At 44.1% G+C, this 19,408-nt stretch overlaps 1 protein-coding gene across 1 annotated transcript in view; it reads right to left on the bottom strand.

Moving 5' to 3' along the window:
- The window catches only part of ASZ1 (ankyrin repeat, SAM and basic leucine zipper domain containing 1), a 69,716-nt gene that overhangs the window by 29,136 nt on the left and 21,172 nt on the right, over positions 1 to 19,408 (bottom strand). Inside the window, exons 3-5 of the mRNA XM_090041567.1 lie at positions 18,724 to 18,823; positions 6,448 to 6,570; positions 1,710 to 1,821 (exon numbers count right to left, since the gene is read on the bottom strand). Coding sequence (XP_089897693.1) covers positions 1,710 to 1,821; positions 6,448 to 6,570; positions 18,724 to 18,823 — 335 coding nt within the window. The remainder of the gene's footprint in view (positions 1 to 1,709; positions 1,822 to 6,447; positions 6,571 to 18,723; positions 18,824 to 19,408) is intronic.

The raw sequence follows: 19,408 nt of genomic DNA, 5'->3' as shown, positions 1-19,408 counted from the left end.
AATTCAGACTTATTATCCTGAAAAGTATACATAGTATTTCAAGGTGAAATGGTCTGAGAAAAGGAAAGTTTTGTATCTGGTCAGAGTAAACCCTTAAAAGCGATGGAAGGCATGACTACAACTGAAAAAAGAAAAATCTAACCTGGGGGTTTGAATTAACAAAGAAAGAAACAGTTAAGAAAGTTCTTAAACCTTGGTTTCTCACTCTTTTTCCATCTGGGACACAAAAACTATTTGGTCTCCTTCCTTCTCAGCTTGTTCAGTGGCAAGGGCAATGCTGCTTCAAGAGATGCAGAAGCAACCTGAGGAGCCCTGAGGAGTTTCACCATTCCACAGACCTGAAAAGCTGTGACTGGGAGCCAAAGTAGGCTCATTCAATGGGAAGAAGATGCCACCAGGACCCTAGGAAAAAAAAATAGCAGGAGGGGGAAAAATAAATTGTTGTAGGCAAGATGCTGTGTGTGGGAATTTGCAGGAAGAGAATTCATTTACTTATATTGATCTGATAACTGGATCCTGGTGCAGGATTAAGCATGATTTAAGTGACTGTTGAGATGAGATAAAACACAAGAACAAAAAATTGGAAGAAAGCATGTTTTCTGTGGGGACAGCCAGGATCAGGATTAAATGCTAGGCTCTCAGTCATATTTGATCAAGGTACAACATAAGAAATCAAGTTGTCCCCTTCTGTGGCATGCTGAAATTGATTCTCTAATTAACAAAGTTTTGGTTGCAACTTTTAAAATGGTTTCTCCAATACAGACTAGTTTCAGTAAAAACTAGTACATATATACATTTCACTGGGACTTTTTTAATTATTACCAGAAAGGCACCTAAAACTGGTTCAAGAGATGCAGAAGCAAGCCTGAATCACGTGCACTCTCTGGTACTACAGTGTCCGTTCCTCAACTTTTTATCAACAACCAGGCTTCAGCCTCACTTCCTTTCCCTTGTTTATGCATTTCCCATCTTTTCTTCTTTTAATTCAGAATGATCTTGGACTTAGAGACACTGCAGAGCTGTACACAGCATGTGGATGGATGATTTTTTTCCCCTAGCATCCCTAATCTTTTGTATTTCATTTTTCATGTATGGCATTCAAATGTCACACTTGATACCTTTGGAATGCAATAAATTAATAAAACAGTTGTCACGTTGTCCTAAGTTCACAGCACTAAAATAATGAAACCTAAGAAGGTAATAAATAAAATATAATGCAGTAAGCAACAATCATCTGACTTTTCTTTTAATGAAATAGATCAAAGTACTTTATTACAATACAGTATTAAACTTTATTTAATTGCCACTGCTACAGTGCTATTTATGGCTAAATTTATGATCTGAAGCAAAAATATAACACTTTTCCCAGGCTATTTACCTTTACTGAAATGTGCTATTTGTCATTTGACAAAGTTAACCATCATACACTGATAAGGTCAAGGCTTTTGAAATCATTACAAGGTAGTGCAGACTTTTTATCTTATCAGTAGCAATAAATGTTCTGCTAAACTTGAAGTGTTACACAATTGCTTCATTTTAACAAAACTTGCACAGTAACTACACAATCTGAAAAAAGCACCTTTTGAACCAAGCAACTATTTAATTAAAACATCTCCCTAGTACCTCCCATCCAGGATTTCTGAGCAAATTACATCAAATTAGTACACACAAACATTCAACCAAGAATGTCAATTTTAATAGTGCCTTACCTGCAAGCAACACTGGGATTAGCATTCCTTGAGAGAAGCAGTTCTACACACTTCACAATCTGCTCCTCTGAAGCATGTGCGGTACACGCAGACATCAAAACTGTATACTGATCTGTATTGAAAATTACAATCGGAGAGTGATGCCCAGGAAATTCACAAATACTGTGGTCTTCATAATTTGGAGCAATGTGTTTTAAATACTTACTGCATCTAAATAATAGCTCAAACTATTCAAGTTTGATAATGTTACCTATTTAATATTTAGAAACCCTTAAGAGACTGGAAATTTTCAGTACAGTTAAGATAACTGGCACTATGAATTCAAATAAAATCACATACCCAGAGAGAAATTTATGGAGACCTGATCTCCTTAAGACCTCTATTGTTTTTTACCCCAAACAGAAATTTGTAGAGTAAAAAAACACCAGGAATTTCAAAAAACACAAGCAAATCACACTATGTAACAATCCCATCTCATGAAACATTAAAGTAAGTAGCAACCCTAAGATTCCCCAGGGTATGTCTCTATAAGAGGAGAAAGCCAGGTGCTGCCGGGCAACCTGAGGGGTCTGATCCTGTGTGGGAATTTCCAGGGTGCACAGGACTGAGCCCTTCAAGTCCTGGGAAAACACATCGCCTGCTGCCCTACAGCATCAGTGGATGGGACAATGGACAACATGCATTTCACCCAACATCCCAGCACAGCTGATCTGCTTCATTTGGCAATTTCTATTTCTAGTCTAAGTAATAAAGAACAAGAAGCAAATATAGACAACACACATAATGAACCTGAAAGCAAAGATAACAAGGTAGACTGGTTGGTAGCAGTGGGAGAGGGAAGATTTATTTTTTTTAGCATGTTACTGAAACATCATTTAGTGTATTTTACCATTTAAAAAGTCAATACATCACAAAATATTATGATTATGTTCACATATTTTATTTTTTCAATCTTCAAGAGTGATGTAATAAAATATGCAACAATATATTTTATTAAAAATGTCAGTAAACACAAAATCTAAATCTAGTTTTCCTTAAAAACTCCACTGAGAAACTTAAAGCTTTGCTCACATTTTATCATACTTCAACTTAAAAATCTGATACATATTTGAAAAAAATAATTCCACTGTATTTTTCTTACTTGAAACCATGATGAGATATTAAAATAAGTTTATAAAATAAGGAAAGGGACATGATCAACTTCTATACAAGGCATTTGAAAAACAGTGAACTTTGAAACAAACTTCAAGTATCTAACCAAACAAAATGAAATTTCTAAGTCACTGTTTAACTTCTGTGAACAATAAAAGAATGCGGTTGATTAATAGTCTGACAAAATCTTACACTTATTATCAACACTGACATGTGTACTGAAAGCTGGCAGGAGTATTTTAAACAAGGGTAATAATAAACCATACTAATTTGGCAGCAGTGGGTAGAGGTATATATTAAATATTAATGTTCAGTATCTAACTTAATGACCTAGAAAGGTAGGAAACATGAACATGCTTCTAAGTTAGTTAATAAACTTACAGAAAATAATGTGGACTTAAAATATTCTAAGGAAAAGATAGTGTTGGAGTGACATTGCAACTGTGGTCCAGGATACAGGAGTGGATTAATGCACAGGCCTGTGGGCCCCTGCCAATCAGGGCCCCCCTGGAGGCAGGAACAGGGGCCATGGCAGTGGTTCACTGTGCTCCCGTCTGCAGGGGAAAGTTCTGGGAAGCACCGAAGCTCCACTTCCTGTTAAACACATGAGAGCCAGAGGGAGATGGCAGCTTGTCTGACCGTTCCATAGGGACTGCCAGGGTGAGGCGGTAGTGAGGATTCCTACCACCCTTGCTGCTCACTGTCCAGCTGGTCTGTTCTCTCCCGTCCCTGTGCCTGAAAGAAGCCTGATGCTGTCCTCCCTCCCAAGGGTCAGGTCAGAGGGCAGGCAGGTGGCTTGAGATGGGCTGCTGTGCCACTTGTGGTGTGTGTGTGTGTGTGTGTGTGTGTACACATCTATATAGAGACAGATACATGTAGAGAAAGAGACACATTATGTATATCAATATATTTCTACATTTTGGGTACATAATTGTGCAATGATAGAATTAAAACACAGGTGCAATGGGCATATAAAAGAGAGCTTTACAATATATGAAGTTTAGCACTTAATGTTTCAGGAAAGATAAAAAAAATATTGGGATGTATTGTGTATGCCTACTGCTTTATTTTAATTGCAAGAATCGCTAACGGTATTCTTAGACTCATACTTGAGGCTATAGGTCTGGTCTGTATTTTTCTTGTAGTAGTTAACCGTAGTGCACGTACAATGTAAAATGTGTATTTTAAAAAAGTCAAACAAAAGTCTACATGACTACTAAACTAAATGTTATTATACATTTATGGTGATCCCATGCATCTAAGGCAGTATTGCACTCAGTTTTGTGTGTGGCAAAATTGAGTAGTTAATTTTGACATTGCATATTGTGCTTTATTTATTAATGCAATGTGTAAACATTTAATGGATCTATTTATTAATGCTTTTTGATACATTCATGTTTATCGTGGGGTGTGGGGGGCCTCCAATTTTCCGTTTGCCCAGGGCTCCAACAAATCTTAATCCACCACTACCAGGAAGCATGCAGAGGTAAGGATTTTTGTGGGTGATATCTTTTATTGGACCAACTCCATATTTGGGATAGCCTTAAGGTATCACCCACGAAAATCCTTCTCTACAGAGAAAAAAATCTATATGCATTAACTTTGAAAGAGACTTGAAGACATCAGACTTTCAATGTTTTGTGCTGCGACTCGCACAGATTTCACATAAGATAAGAGAACATGTGGTATCCCAAATGAATAGTTAACAGCCTTTGTAGAGTGGGACAAGGGACTCATTTTTGCAGCAAAGCTACACTTACTAATGAAGCAACGGACAGGGCAGAGTGGCTTAACCTCATAGACTAACTTGTTCAGAGAAGCACAGCCTTTGTAGGCTATGGTCTACAAAAGCCCAAACATTTACCCAACAGCTTGCCCCAACTATACAGTTGGTCCAGTAAAAGATAGCATAAAAATCCTTGCCTCTTAGTCACAGATACTACTTGTAACAAAAACAGGTAGTTTCTGTCACAGCTGCAACTTTGCTTCATAGCTAGGGAGCTGCATAATTCTTGGGGGCTTCCCCCTGATTTCATGGGCAGAGTGAGGGCCCGGGCAGCCATTTCACAGGCAGAAAGAAATTCACTAGGTCACTATTCATTGCATAAGTAGACCATAGCTGTTGGATAAATGTTGGGCATCATGTGTCTTTTCTCAGGTCTAGAAGAAGCAGCCAGGCTAAGCTAAACAGCCGAAAGAAGACTTCATGTAATGACTGGAGGGACGGAGGAGGGCTATGAAATAAGAATAAAAGGGTGATATTAGGAGCCATTGTAAGACAAAAAAAGGCAGTATAGTAGGCAATCTAGTTAGTTGCAGAGTGAGAACAGCAAGAAATAAAAGGAGTTGCTATTTAAATTATTTAAAACAAAATTCAGCATATTTTGTGTTTTTGTTGTTGCTGGATTTTGTAAAAGAGATCATTCTCCGCACTCAGGTGGATTATGTAGTTAATTTCTCTACATGGTAAAAATCAGTGGTTGTTTTGCTTAGGGTTGGGTTGGGTAGATCTTCCACATAGGAAAAGTAAGGGGGAAGAAGAAAAATATAAGTACCTACAACCTAAAAAGTTGAGATGGGATATCATGGTTAGACATAGTATTTGAAATTATGTTAAAATTTGAAGTTAAAAAGATTTAAAATTTGACAATGGTTCTTTTATGCTTTTAGAATTATTTGATGATAATGTGCTGCAGTTTTAGGGAACTGAAAACATAATTAATGCACATTCATTTATGGGGTAGCAGATCATCATTCCTCGGGGACTTCCAGTTCCAATGAGAAGATTTTTTGCCCTGTACAGCCAAATAAAAAGAGAGTAAAATGAATGACAACTATTTTTGGAAGTTAACAGAGCCATACTAGTCTGAAGTTAAGCAGAAAGCATGGCAGGGCGGCACCTATATACTCTGGATGTTCATCCCATCCAACCCCATGGAGGTGACCTTGTATTCAAGATCTGGCTTGGCAATGATGCAACCCAGCACATAGGGCCATATTTTCTGGTCTGTGAGGAGGTTTGGAGGCTGGATGGCACACCTCTACGGGATGGATCCAGCTCCCAGGCAGTAGGTTGAGAACCACCATTCAGAAAGGCATGAGCTTTCATAGGCTTCAGCCTACTTTGTTAGATGTTAAATTAGAGGTCTTAAGGAGATCAGATCTCCATAAATTTGTACAATCTTTACCAAATTGCACCACCATCCTGACTGTAGACTATACATGTGGGAATGGAATTAATACAGCCATATGCTGTAATTTTGGACAAATATTTTCTTTGCTTTATTCACAAAGGCAGCAAATGAGGTCACAGTTCTAAGAACACAATTAAACTTGTGTTCTACTTTAGAACTAGTTGAGTACAACACGTAAATCCAATGTCAACAGATTTTTTTTCAGTTTCAGGGTGATGGAGTGGGCAGACTATTTTACAGCCTTCTACAATCTGATTACCTTCTCCTGATTACAAAGCCAAGTTTGAGATCTAGTCTACTTTACTTGTGACCTGTCTCCCCTGTATACTTAATAAAGGACAAACAGGATAACATATACTGGTGAGAGGCAGAATTGCATTTGTTAATCTTACCCTTCTCAAAGCTTGCATTAGCACCTCTGTCAAGTAGGATACGTACTAGCTCCACATTAGCAACACTAGCAGCATACATAAGGGGAGTCCATCCAAATTGAAAACTATTATCTACACTCATACCTGCAAAAACAGTAAAAATATATTGAAGGTAAGAACATACTTTATAAAACTCACTCCAATAGACAAAGTAAGCATAAATTTGTAACGGCTTCTGCAAATATGTTTGTATTTAATCTTAGAGAGAAAAAAGAAAGTATTTTATTCCATATTTCCATCTTCTTCAGTACATCTCTACTTGGAACTCTAGAAACAAATTCCAAAACTAAGTATCAAGAAGCCTGATTCTTACCCCAAGATATTAAGCATTATGGCTTTTCAAACATGATCCAAAGACAGAAGCGAGAAAGACAGATACATTTTAGAGGGCTAAGACAAAACACTACTGAAGTCAAATAATCCCCTAAGCAGTGATCAGCTCTATATTTGTCATAAAAACCGCAGCAATGTTCCAACAGAAGAAGCAAGTTTTGGTCCTGGTGCTATAAACTGGCCTGTTTGGGAGTTTGCCCATCCAGAAACACTGCAGTACTCAAGTCAATTCACCTGCACTATGGCAGCCTATACATGTTCTCAGGGGGTGGGAGGAAGGCATTTTAATTAGAAAGGTTCCTGGAAAGCGGCTCTAATTAAAATGCCTCATTGCCACATCTATTAAGTCCCTGCACATTTAAAAGTGGAGACAGGACTCTCTAGCTAAACCTCATTTGTTGAGGTTTAGCAAAAGTGCTCCTGCAGCCATTTTAAAATGTGCAGAAGCTTAGTAGCTGTGATGATGAGTCGGCTCTGATACCTAATGAAAACGTGAATGAGCACGTGTATAGGCAGCCTATGGTTTTTATGCTTCAGAACCCTTCCCTTGCCCGTCCCTCTGCCTGCTAATTTGCCTTACCTTTCTAGCAGAAACTGCTTTAGCATTCAGCACAACTCAGGGCCAGATTCCTATTATTAAACATTTAGTTGGCACTTACACATCTAAATCCTTCATTCATTACTATTATTAACTTATTCCAAACTGCCTGAGCTCCTGAAAAATCATTAATGCGCCTACTTTTGTAATGTGCTTTCATTTCAGCCTTTATTCTAAGACAGGAAAAGTGGCAAAGAGGAAGCGCCGTCCATATCACATCAATGTTTTCAGGAACTCAGACAAGGCAGAACAGGATCAATTCAGATGCCTAAAAAGTGAAATAGTATCATCCCTGAAGGAGGTGTGGCTCTGGTTGCTAAGCAACCAACTCCCCACCCCAGGTGGGCATGACCCAAGCTAGGGTGCTAGAAACAAGAAGCTGCTGTTTGGCAGAAGCTTTTGCTGGCCACCCCATAGTTTCATAGATTTCATAGACATTAGGGCTGGAAGGGACCTCGGGAGATCATCGAGTCCAGCCCCCTGCCCAAAGGGCAGGAAGTCAGCTGGGGTCATAGGATTCCAGCAAGATAAGCATCCAATTTACTCTTGAAGGTGTTCAATGTAGGTGCTTGAACCACCTCCAATGGCAGACTGTTCCAGACCTTGGGGGCTTGGACAGTAAAGAAATTCTTCCTTATGTCCAGCCTGAAACGGTCTTGCAGGAGTTTGTGACCGTTCGACCTCGTCATCCCTTGGGGTGCTCTGGTGAACAGATGTTCCCCCAGATCCTGGTGTTCACCCCTGATAAACTTATAGGTGGCCATCAGATCACCCCTGAGCCTGCGCTTTTCCAGGCTAAAGAGTCCCGTGGCTCTCAGCCTGTCATCGTAAGATCTGTTTTCCTGACCTCTGATCATGCGCGTGGCTCTCCTCTGGACTCTCTCAAGCTTCTCCACATCCTTTTTGAATTGTGGAGCCCAAAACTGGACGCAGTACTCCAGCTGCGGCCTCACCAAGGCCGAGTACAAGGGGAGAATGACGTCCCGGGATTTGCTCGAGAAGCATCTATGGATGCACGCCAGCATTTTGGTCGCTTTACTAGCCGCAGCATCGCATTGCAGGCTCATGTTCATCTTGTGGTCAATGATGACCCCCAAGTCTTTTTCTTCTGTAGTGCTAACCAACGTAGCACTGCCAAGCCTATAAGGGTGCTGCAGGTTTTTCCTCCCAAGGTGGAGGACCTTGCATTTTTCGGTGTTAAACACCATGAGGTTCTCGTCTGCCCATTTGCTGAACTTGTCCAGGTCAGCCTGGATCACCCGCCTATCTTCTGGCGTGGATGCTTTGCCCCAAAGTTTGGTGTCATCGGTGAACTTGGCCAGTCTACTCCTAACTCCAATGTCCACATCGTTAATGAAGATGTTGAACAGTATGGGTCCCAGGACAGAGCCTTGAGGGACCCCACTGGTTACAGGGCACCATGATGATTGACTGCCATCAATCACAACCCTCTGGGTCCGACCACGAAGCCAATTTCCCAGCCAGCGGATCGTGGTGGAGCCAAGGCCACAACTGGCCAGTTTGGCCAAGAGGTGATCATGGGATATCAGATCAAAAGCTTTTTTGAAGTCAAGATATATGACATCAATCTCTTCTAACTGGTCCAGGTGATAGGTCACCTGGTCATAGAAGGAAATGAGATTGGTCAAACAAGACCTACCCGCAACAAACCCATGCTGGCTGTCCCTTAGAATGTTAGCCTGGGCCAGTCCCTCAAGGATGGCCTCCTTAATAAACTTTTCTAAGATCTTCCCCAGGATACAAGTCAGGCTAATGGGCCTGTAGTTAGCCCGATCCACTCTCCTCCCTTTCTTGAAGATCGGCACCACATTGGCCTTCTTCCAGTCTTCGGGCACTACACCAGAGCGCCAGGAGTTTTCAAAGACCCGTGCCAGGGGCTGGGCTATGACGCTCACCAGCTCCTTGAGTACCCTGGGGTGCAGGTTGTCAGGGCCAGCTGACTTGAAGGTATCCAGCTTCTCAAGGTGTTCCTTCACGAGGTCAGCATTGATGGAGGGTAGGGGATCCCCCTCACCCAGATTTCCCTGTCCCATAGCAGGCATGGGCATCCCGTGTGACTGATGAAAGACTGACGCAAAGTACCTATTTAATAGGTTGGCTTTTTCCTGGCCGTCAGTTGTCAGTTGCCCCATCTGGTTTAGCAGGGGTCCAACATTGCCCTTGCTTTTCCTCTGGCTCCCCACATACCTGAAAAAGGACTTTTTGTTGTCCTTGATGCCTGAAGCTAGTTGCAGTTCAGTTGCAGCCTTGGCTTTCCTGGTTTGCTCCCTGCAGGACCGGACCAGCGCGGAGTAATCCTCCTTGGAGGTGAATCCCGTCCTCCATCCTTTGTAGGCTTTCCTTTTTAGCCACAGTAGGTCCGCTAGGTCTCTGGAGAGCCAGAGGGGCTGCTGTGCCTTCTTGCTGCCTTTCCTCCATGTTGGAATAGATTTAGCTTGTGCACTGAGGATCGCTTCCTTGAGAAGCAACCACACTTCTTGAACTCCCATCTCCCTGGGGTCACGGTCCCTAAGGGCCTGACCGACAAGCCTCTTGAGCTTGTCAAAGTTGGCTTTTCTGAAGTCAAGGACTTCTGTGTTGCTGACTGACTTGCCAGCTTTACGGCGGATGGTGAAGGTGATCAGCTCATGGTCGCTGTCACCCAACTTCCCATCGATCACTAGGTCGCCAATTAGGTCATCCCCCGTAGCCAGTACCAGGTCAAGCAGCGCTTTGCCTCTCATTGGCCCATAGACCTCTTGGGTCAGGTAGAGGTCATCCACGCATGAGAGAAAGCTTTGCGCCCGCTCAGATTTAGCTGAGTGATCTTCCCACGAGATGTCCGGGTAATTGAAGTCACCCATGACAACCAAGGTCCTGGAGCAAGCGGCCTCAGTCAGTTCCCGGGCAAACTCCTGGTCAAGCTCGGGACTTTGAGTGGGAGGTCTGTAGTAGACTCCCACCATTGTGTCCCCTGTGCCGAATTCCCCACGAATTTTTACCCAGAGTGTCTCTAGCTTTCCATGCCGGTTGCCAACATCAGCTTGCAGGGACATGTAGCTTTCCTTCACATAGAGAGCTACACCCCCGCCCCTTTTGTCAACACGATCCCTCCTGTACAGGGTATAGCCCTCTATACCCGTGGTCCAGTCATGGGTGGAGTCCCACCAGGTCTCTGTTATCCCAATGACATCATATTTCTTTGCACTGAGCAGGAGGACGAGCTCGTCCTGCTTGTTGCCCAGGCTCCTGGCATTAGTGTACAGGCAGGCAAGTGTGCCCTTGGGGGCTCTTGCCTTGCCCACAGATTGTGCCAGGGCTGGGGCAGGGGTGGGCTCCCTTAAGTGCCCCCTTAAGTGCCTTGGTCCGCTGGCTTTGCAAGGGCCGTTCAGCGGGCCAGCAGGGGCAGTAGTCCCCCCATCCCCCAGCGGGATTAGTTTAAAGCCCGGTGGAGCAGGTCAGCCAGCCTGGCTGAGAAGAGCCTCCTCCCCAGGGGAGAGAGGTGGAGGCCATCTCTTCCCAGCAGCTCGCTGCCTCTCTCTCCAAAGAGCGGGCTGTGGTCATGGAAGCCAAAGCCTTCCTGATAACACCAGCGCCGCAGTCTTTGGTTCACCGCGTGGATCCTCCTCTCCCTCCTCAGCCCATGGCCCGAGACTGGGAGGATCGAGGAAAACACCACCTGAGCTCCCAGACCCCTAAGCCCCGCTCCCAACTCCCTGTAGCACCTCATGACCTGGCTGGGGGTGCTCCGAGCCGTGTCATTGGTGCCCACATGAATAAGGAGCATGGGGTAGTGGTCTGTGGGCCGGAGGAGCTGCGGGATCCTCTCCGCAATGTCTCGGATGCGGGCCCCCAGGAAGCAGCAGACTTCCTGGGCTAAGGGGTCGGGGCGGCAGATTGCCCCCTCAGTGCCCCGCAGGATGGAGTCTCCCACAACAAACACCTTACGCTTTGTCTTGGGGAGAGCGAGGCCAGTAGCTGCGGTCGAGCCTGGGTTGCTTGCGGGAGCTGGCAACTGCGTGGGCTCTGCTGGGGCTGCAAGAGGTGCGAACCTGTTGCTAAGCTCCGGCGGGGCAGTGGCCTTGGTGCGGCGGGCCTTGGGGCCCTTGACCACCTTGGTCCATGCCCCTGACTGGGCAGAGCGGGAGGTCCCAGAGTCCTCCTTAGTTATTTCTAGCCTCCCTGTCCGCAGGCCTGGAATTGCAGGTAAGAGCCCCACTGGGCCAGAGCCAGAGACTCTCACTGGGACAGAGGGTAGGAAGCTGTGCGCTACAGGTTTCGGTCAGGCTGGCCCCTCATGCTGCCACCATGTGCAGCCGGGGACTTGGGTGGGAGTGCAGGAGCTGCAGCTATGGAACCGAGTGGGGCTGGCTCTGTAACCTGCCACCACATGCAGCTGGGGACTCAGATGGGAGCACTATGGGGCTGGGCTGGGCTGGCCCTGCACCCAGCCACCACATGCAGCCAAAGACTGGGGTGGGAGCGCAGGAGCTGCATGTTATGGGGCCCAGTGGGGCTGGCTCTGCACCCTGCCAGCATGTGTAGCTGGGAACTTAGGAGGGAGTGTTACTGGGCCAGGTGGGCTGGCTCCACATGCTGCCTCCATGTGCAGCCAGGAGCTTGGGCAGTAGCTGTGTGTTACAGGGCCAGGTGGGGCTGGACCTGCACACAGCTCCCACCTGCGGCCAGGGACTGGGGTGGGAGCACAGGGAGCTGTGCACTATGGGGCCAGGCAGGGCTGGCCCTACTTGCTGCCACCACATGCAGATCCAGGGACTCGCACACTCCAGGGACTCTGAGGACTACCTCCTTCCACACACACACACCCAACCTCCACCATACTCCCAAACACATCCACACTCTCCCACAGTCCTTCCCCCACACACTCCCACCCCCTCACCATAATCCTATACACACCCACATCCTCCCACAGCCCCCACCCCAACCACATACCCCACACCCACACCCCTCCACACACCCCCACCCTCTCCCACCCCCCATATCCACACTGCGCACACGCACCCCGAACACCTACTCTCCCACCACATACACCCCTTACCACCACCCCCACAATATACAAGAGTAAGACTGTATTTTAAGTTATGATGCAATCGCCTGTAGATACACTATGGAAACACATACATCAGGGCAAAAATATTTTTTAAATAAAATTAAAGTAAGTTATAGTAGATGTTTGATTTTTTTTTTAAGTATACAATCTGGTTTTTTTGCCCTGGTTTCAAGACGGCAAAACCTTCCCTTCCAAAAGGAGTACTTCCAGGGCAAGGGGAGGGACTTCTGGTGGCAAAAGTCAAGGGTGGGACTTCCAGTCCCAAGATGGCTACCAGGGGCAGGACTATACTTGCAGCCCTCAACAGCTCACCAGAATTTGTTAAGCAGCCCTCCAGCCAAAATAATTGCACGCCCCTGTGATATAATAACCCTTCTAAGTTATCTGAGTTGCTTTGCATTGCCGGTGGTTCTTTGGGTTGAGTGACCTGGCAGTACTCATCTCCTCTCCAGGTACAGATGACTGTTGGCTCACAGGGAGCTCATTGCCTTTTGTCAGGTCTTGTTTTTAGTCCTGCTGGGTGTCCAAACACTGTCCTCACCCAGGCCAGCCCAGGTAGGAGACTGGTTTAGTCACTGACAACCCATCCATGGATCAGGCTCTACTAGTTTACATAGTACCAGACAGCAGAACAAGAGAGGCCTGGCCTGACAAGAATCATGTTGCTAAGTAGAAATAGGCTCTTACAAACATTTTAGTACATTCTTATGTGTATGCAGGAAGAAAAGCTAACAGAAGATGAGCTCTACTCAAGATCACAGGAATCACAGGTTTGGAAGGAAATTCAAAGGCCATCTAATCCAACCCCCAACACAAATACAGGATGTAATATTCTTATATTAGCCCAGAGAAATGCCTCTTCAGCCACTTTATGAAAACATTTTCCACTCTATGACCCTTTTGAATACTCTTTCTATACTCCCAAACAGTTGCAATCCCTTCCCATTTTGTGGCATCGGAGTTCCATTCCTCTATCCAAATCATTAATAAAAATGTTATACTCCAGACCCACAATGGCCGATGGTGGAACCCCACCTAAAACCTCCTGCCATTCTGAAACTGATCCATTAATAGTCTCTGATTTTAGGTGCATACATAATTGACTGAAAAACTGCAAGCAACTGTATCTAGCCCACAATTCTCTAGTTCATATCTAAGAATGTCATGTGGGCCTTATCAAAATCTTTACTAAAATCCAATCAAGTCCACTGCATTTCCCTCACCCACCAGACTACTTACCCTGTCAAAGTAGGAAATCAAGTCAGTCTGATCTTATTTGTTTTTAAACAATACATGTTTGCTGTTAGTGATCTCCTCGATTCTCTGGGTGCTTATAAACTGTCTTTTATATTTGCTCCAGTAAGTTCCTACGTACTGAAGCCAGGCTGATCAATGTATAATTTCCTGGGTCCTCCTCCTTTAAAAGTGAGAATTATGTTTACCTATTTAAAGTACTCCTGGTTTCTCGCCTGTTTTTCATGACTTCGCAAAAATTGCTGCCAGTAGCTCCAAGATCTCTTCGGATGATAAACTATGTTAAAAGTACCTCTCAGAAAAAAATTAAGAATAAAATGTATGAAAAGAATTCCTCAAAAATGTTATTTCCATGCTGAGAAAACTTAGGGAAGTCAATGAAAATATTCAAAGTCCGATGGTGCAGAGCTTGTTCTCTACATCCTGTACAGACACACAAGGACACAGCTGCAGAATAGTCATTAAATCACTATTTTCCTGTTGTAGTAGATGTAAGTGTTTTTACATGAAGAGCCTATAGTAAAATATAATTTATTTAGTTAATTCCATCTCTATTTACTGTAACATACCCATGGGAGACTACTGCTGATTAAGAAAGATGAAGCAATTTAACTTTCCAGGGTAATGAGGACAAAAAGGAAGTTTAGTGCGTATAAATATGTTTAAGAACAGCCAGTACAGCATGACAAAGGTGGCTTATTGCCCAAGTAATTAGTCATAGGTTTACTCAAACCTAAAAATGTTATTTTTTTCCTTTGTCAAACTATATTAGTTGTACTGAGTTGGTTGTTTGCTTGTTGTCTTAAAGAATGCACGAGAAAATCATCTTACAAAAGTTAGCCTTTTTCTACTTTTCCCAGATATGCTTCCTTACAGACTTTCATGTGCCTGTATGCCATGTAGAAATAGATGCAATAATATTTTCTGAAAGCACTTAATTACATTTCAAAATGGAAATGAGATTTGTATAAACATTTTTCCCTAAATTAGCGTATTCTGTTGTAAGCTGTCCTGAGCTTCTGTTAGGAAGGGCAGCATATGAAGTGCTTTCTACCCTCTGCTCCATTGACAATATCTTTCTTGGACCCCCATTCAATCATTTCATTTAAATTCATCTCTGCTCAGACACAAAACCCTCTATTCCCTTCAAATTTTTCCTCGAGACTTATATCCTCTGTAATATCTACCTGAAACGAGACCACTAAGCAAAGCATTGGTTCAAAAAGATTTGGAACAATGAAGCTGTGCACATAACTAATTTACTGGGCAGGCCTACACATTCTTTAATGCACCGTAATCACAGAGCATTAAGTTTAGTACCTTTAATAACAGGTACTGACTTAACGCATTGTAATTGCTGCTACTGTGAATTAGCACAGAATGCTTTTTGTGATGTTTCATGCCCATTGGTAGGGACCCACCAAATTCATGGGGGAAGTAGAGTAGATTAAAGGCAGCTCCTTTAGTCATGCGTGTTCCCCCATGTGCACCTTGCCCCTTCTCCCCGTCCCCCACAACTGCTGTTTAGGAGAGAACCCTGCAGCTCCCTCCTGATTAGCAGGGAAACTAAAACTGCAGTTTTAAACACGGCGCCATTTTTGCCTCCCCACCAGTCAGCAGCAAATAGCAGAGCTGTCTGGGGCCCATCAGCCAATGAGCAGCAGAAGGCAAATATGGTACCATATTTAAAACTGCAGTTTTTGCTTCCCTGCTGATCAGTAGCAAGCCAGAAGTGGAGCCCTTCCACCTAACAGCAGAGGGAGGGAGTGGGGTAACCTGCAAGATTACAGGAGCCATAGTGCACCCCACTTCTGTCAAGAATTCTGTAGGACCCTACCCACTTGACTAATTGACTGCACATTAGCACAGTTTTTGCCAGCTGTGCTAATGCATAGTACAGGGGTTGTCAACTGGGGGTAAACGTACTCCTATGGGTACTTGGAAAGGTTATGGGGGTTATGTGCGGGTGGTGGGGGAGGCGAGGGCAGTGGCGCCCCTCTGCAGATAGATGTGGGGTGAGGAGGCTCACCACCCCACGCCACCATGAACCACCCTGCACCACCACCTCAGGGCCAGGGACTGGGGGCAGCAACGCCCCTCTGCAGGCTGCACAGGGGCCAACCAGCCGGCCAGACGCAAGGCGGGGGGGCTCACATGGGGCAGCCACCACCCCGCACTGCCACCCACCACCCCATGCCATTTTCCCATGGTTGGTCACACACACGGCTCCATGGGCTGCTGACAGGCAGTGTATGGCTAGCCGGGTGTGAGGCCCATCAGCTGTCCACAGAGCCACTGGACATGGGAAAACAGCTCATGGCAGTGGTGTGGGGTGGTGGGTGACGGCAGCAGCAGCTTTGTGCAAACACCCCCCACTCCCCGACTACTGCCACTAGAAGTGGGGCACTTGTTAAAAAAGGTGGAAAACCCCTGGCATAGTAGAATTAGTCCAATGGACATTAAGCATCTCATGTAGATGCATCCACTGTGCACATAACTACTCTACTATAGAGTAACAGCAGTTCTTAGCTATGTGTTGTCTTCATTTATTTACATTTCACGTTGTCTTTGCTGTACACATGGCCAAAAGCTTCTGACCTCTAACTTGTTGACAATCACCACTGATTTGTGCCACAGTTCTGAGTGCTCTTCCCCCATATATTAGGAGTTTAAAAAGGCAGAAATGAGTAAAATACCTTTTAGCTCTTTCACTAATAAATAATTAAGACGTAGAAGTGAGGAAGGGAAGGAAAACATATTGTGAAATATATATAGACAACCTAGGTCAAAGTACTGCAGTAACTATAAGCTAAGCAACGTTTCTCCTTCAGGCAAATGTCTGTATTTATCTCACTCCTCACAACTCCCACACAGTAAGCAGGTCAGAAATAGGTGCCTATTTAGACATAAAAACACATCCCTGTCCTAGTGGGCATTTGGCCTAGGTACCTCTATGGGCATAAACAGACAACACCAAATAAAATGCATGATGTGTCCACCACAGCTTCATTGGGTGCAACACATTGCCCATTGTCCTGCACGGGACAGCAACCCAATCTGAAGAACAGTTGTTGTGTTTCCTGTTTACAGTGATGCATCTTGAAGAATCCCCAAGGCATATCTCTGCATGTGGGGAAAGCCAAGCAGATGCTCCCAGGGCATCAGGAGCCTGATCCTCTGTGGGAATTCCCAGGGAGCAAAATATCAGGCCCTGCAAGTCCTAGGACCACCTGCTTCAATAACTTTTCAGAAACTAATATCATCTTTGTTGGAGCCAAAAAATTTGGGGAATTTGCAGGGTAATACAAGGCATGGATGCCTGTATGATTGGCCTTTGTGCTGCCATAAACATATTTATGGTGGATCTGGCTTTTTAAGCTCTCCTGGCTGCTGTGGATGCCCCCCAGAGTGCCACTGGAGCTGCTAAAGCACAGGCTCTTACCCACCAGCTGCCTGCACCAGGGCACGGTGCAGCCCAGTGGCTACAGGCAGCTGGCATCGGCTCCCACCAGGGCTGCTGCAGCAGGAGCTGGGGTGAGTGGGGACTGGCAACGCCCTGGAGGGTTTGGGGCACGGTGCAGCTCAGTGGCTACAGGCAGCTGGTGTCGGCCACTCCTAGGGCCGCAGCAGCCAGGGCTGCTGAATGCTGTGCCCCGTGCTGTCTGGGGCTCTGACTGTCCGCGCTCACCCCAAGCTTTGCTGGCCCCAGGAGCAGCCAACACCAGCTGCCTGCACTAGGGCATGGCACAGCCCAGGAGCAAAGGTGAGTGCGGACAAGTGGAGCCCAGGCATGGGGGCAACAGGCAGAGCACGGTGCAGGCCAGAGGCTGCAGGCAACTGGCGCTGGCTGCTCCCAGGGCAGCTGTAGCTGGGGCTGGGGTGAACAGGGCCATGGCCCTTTCCCCTCCCCTCACAGACTTACCTGCTTGGGCAGGGAGGTGCATCTATGCTGACTGCGCAAGTTTACCTCACATGTAACGAATTATGGGTCTATATATGCTCATTGCAGAAGAGCATATTCGCATATAAAGAACTTGCAAACTGGAGAAGGGCATGTAACTGGAACATGTACACTGAAAATAAAGCTTCTCAAAACAAAATTACTGCTTGTTTCTCTAAACACAGCTGAAATAAGACAAGAGAACTTTCTATGTCTGAAATACCTACAGGACCTAATTTTTTAGCAAGAAAGAAAGATATTCTCTACACAGATTATGGATTTGCTGACTGTGGTGGAACTAGCTAAATGATGTTTTCCTTTAATGTCCCTGACTTTATACTAACAGAGCTAACTACTGCTGTACAACCATTAGTTTGAAAACCTCATGATTTCTAGGATACTAAAATAGTGCACACCCCCAAGCAAATGTTCTCAGGAGAGAAGTAATGGAGTTATGTCTTTTAGTACCCCAAGTTTTTGTAGCTTTAAAAAAAATTCTATTAATGTTCCTCCTACCCAAAAATTATAGATCAACCTTCAAAAATGTATGGAAGCTGTTTTTATTTTAATAAAATAGTCTAATGCTTCATCACTTCACCAGTTTAACTTCCAAATAAAATGAATATTTGCATTAAATGTAATTTCCCCATGGTCGTCTTACTGACGTCAAGGATTGCAATGGCCTTAGAGCACAAACACAATCTCTTTCACTAAGGTTGAAGATCTTGAAACTGACAATATAGAAACTACATAAATGAATTCTATTCCTAATGGCATCAGAAATTACTCCTGACTTGTTAGTGTACCTATGATTGGTTTTGCCCATCTATGAATTGAATGAATTTGTAGAATACTGCATGCTGAACCACTGGTAAAATAGTAGTTTTCAAACTATTTTGAATAAATATTGTTTATCCTGTTTTACAGCAGTGTTCATGTAATTCAAAAGACATAGCAATACAGTATACTGAAATGAGAAAAAAAGTCCTTAATCTTTTCCCAAACTCAGTAAGATCAAGGTTTACAAACCATTTTCCTCACCTGAATTTAAGAGCTCTTCAACTAAGGACACATTCCCAGAAGTCAATGCTTTCTTTAATCTTTCTTCCTTGTTTTTTATTTGCAATGTGTTATTAAATGCCTAAATAGGGATGGAAATGAAAGAAGAACTAGGTTACTTCATGATACACATTATGATACAGTTTTTTAATTCAATTTTTAATATACTTTAAAGGCAAGGGGAGGGAAGGAAGTACAAGAAAAATAAATGTTTTTTCCCTACATCTTGGTCTGAATTGTTACCAGAATTAGTTTAGGTTCTGCTAGCATATACTGATAAGGAAATGCAAGGATCAAAATTATAAAGAGAAGAGAAGAATAACTAAAGAATGGCATTTTATTACTCAGCAAATCTGCTCCAAATGTATTTAATCATATTACACTATATTATTTAAAAAATCAAAATGTTATTAGCTACATAGAACATAGCAAAAGTAGTTTATTTCTTGCTTGCACAGAAACAATTTATAATAATTACAATAGCAGAACTACCTGTGCAAGTCTCTCATCTTCATATTAAGTTTTGAGTAATAGCTGCATGCACAGACTCAAGACCTCGTTGGATGCATGAATATAACAGAAGCAGTACTTGGTTATATGCATATGTGCATTTATTACTGATGGAATAGTAGGGGTAAGAGATTAATATTAATAATTTATTGCTATT

This window comes from Crocodylus siamensis, chromosome 4 (genome assembly GCF_052110815.1).
Source record: "Crocodylus siamensis isolate JL-2025a chromosome 4, ASM5211081v1, whole genome shotgun sequence".
Classification (NCBI taxonomy): Eukaryota; Metazoa; Chordata; order Crocodylia; family Crocodylidae; genus Crocodylus; species Crocodylus siamensis.
The sequence above is the reverse complement of the archived record's forward strand: the minus strand, read 5'-3'. Positions and strand labels throughout refer to the sequence as shown.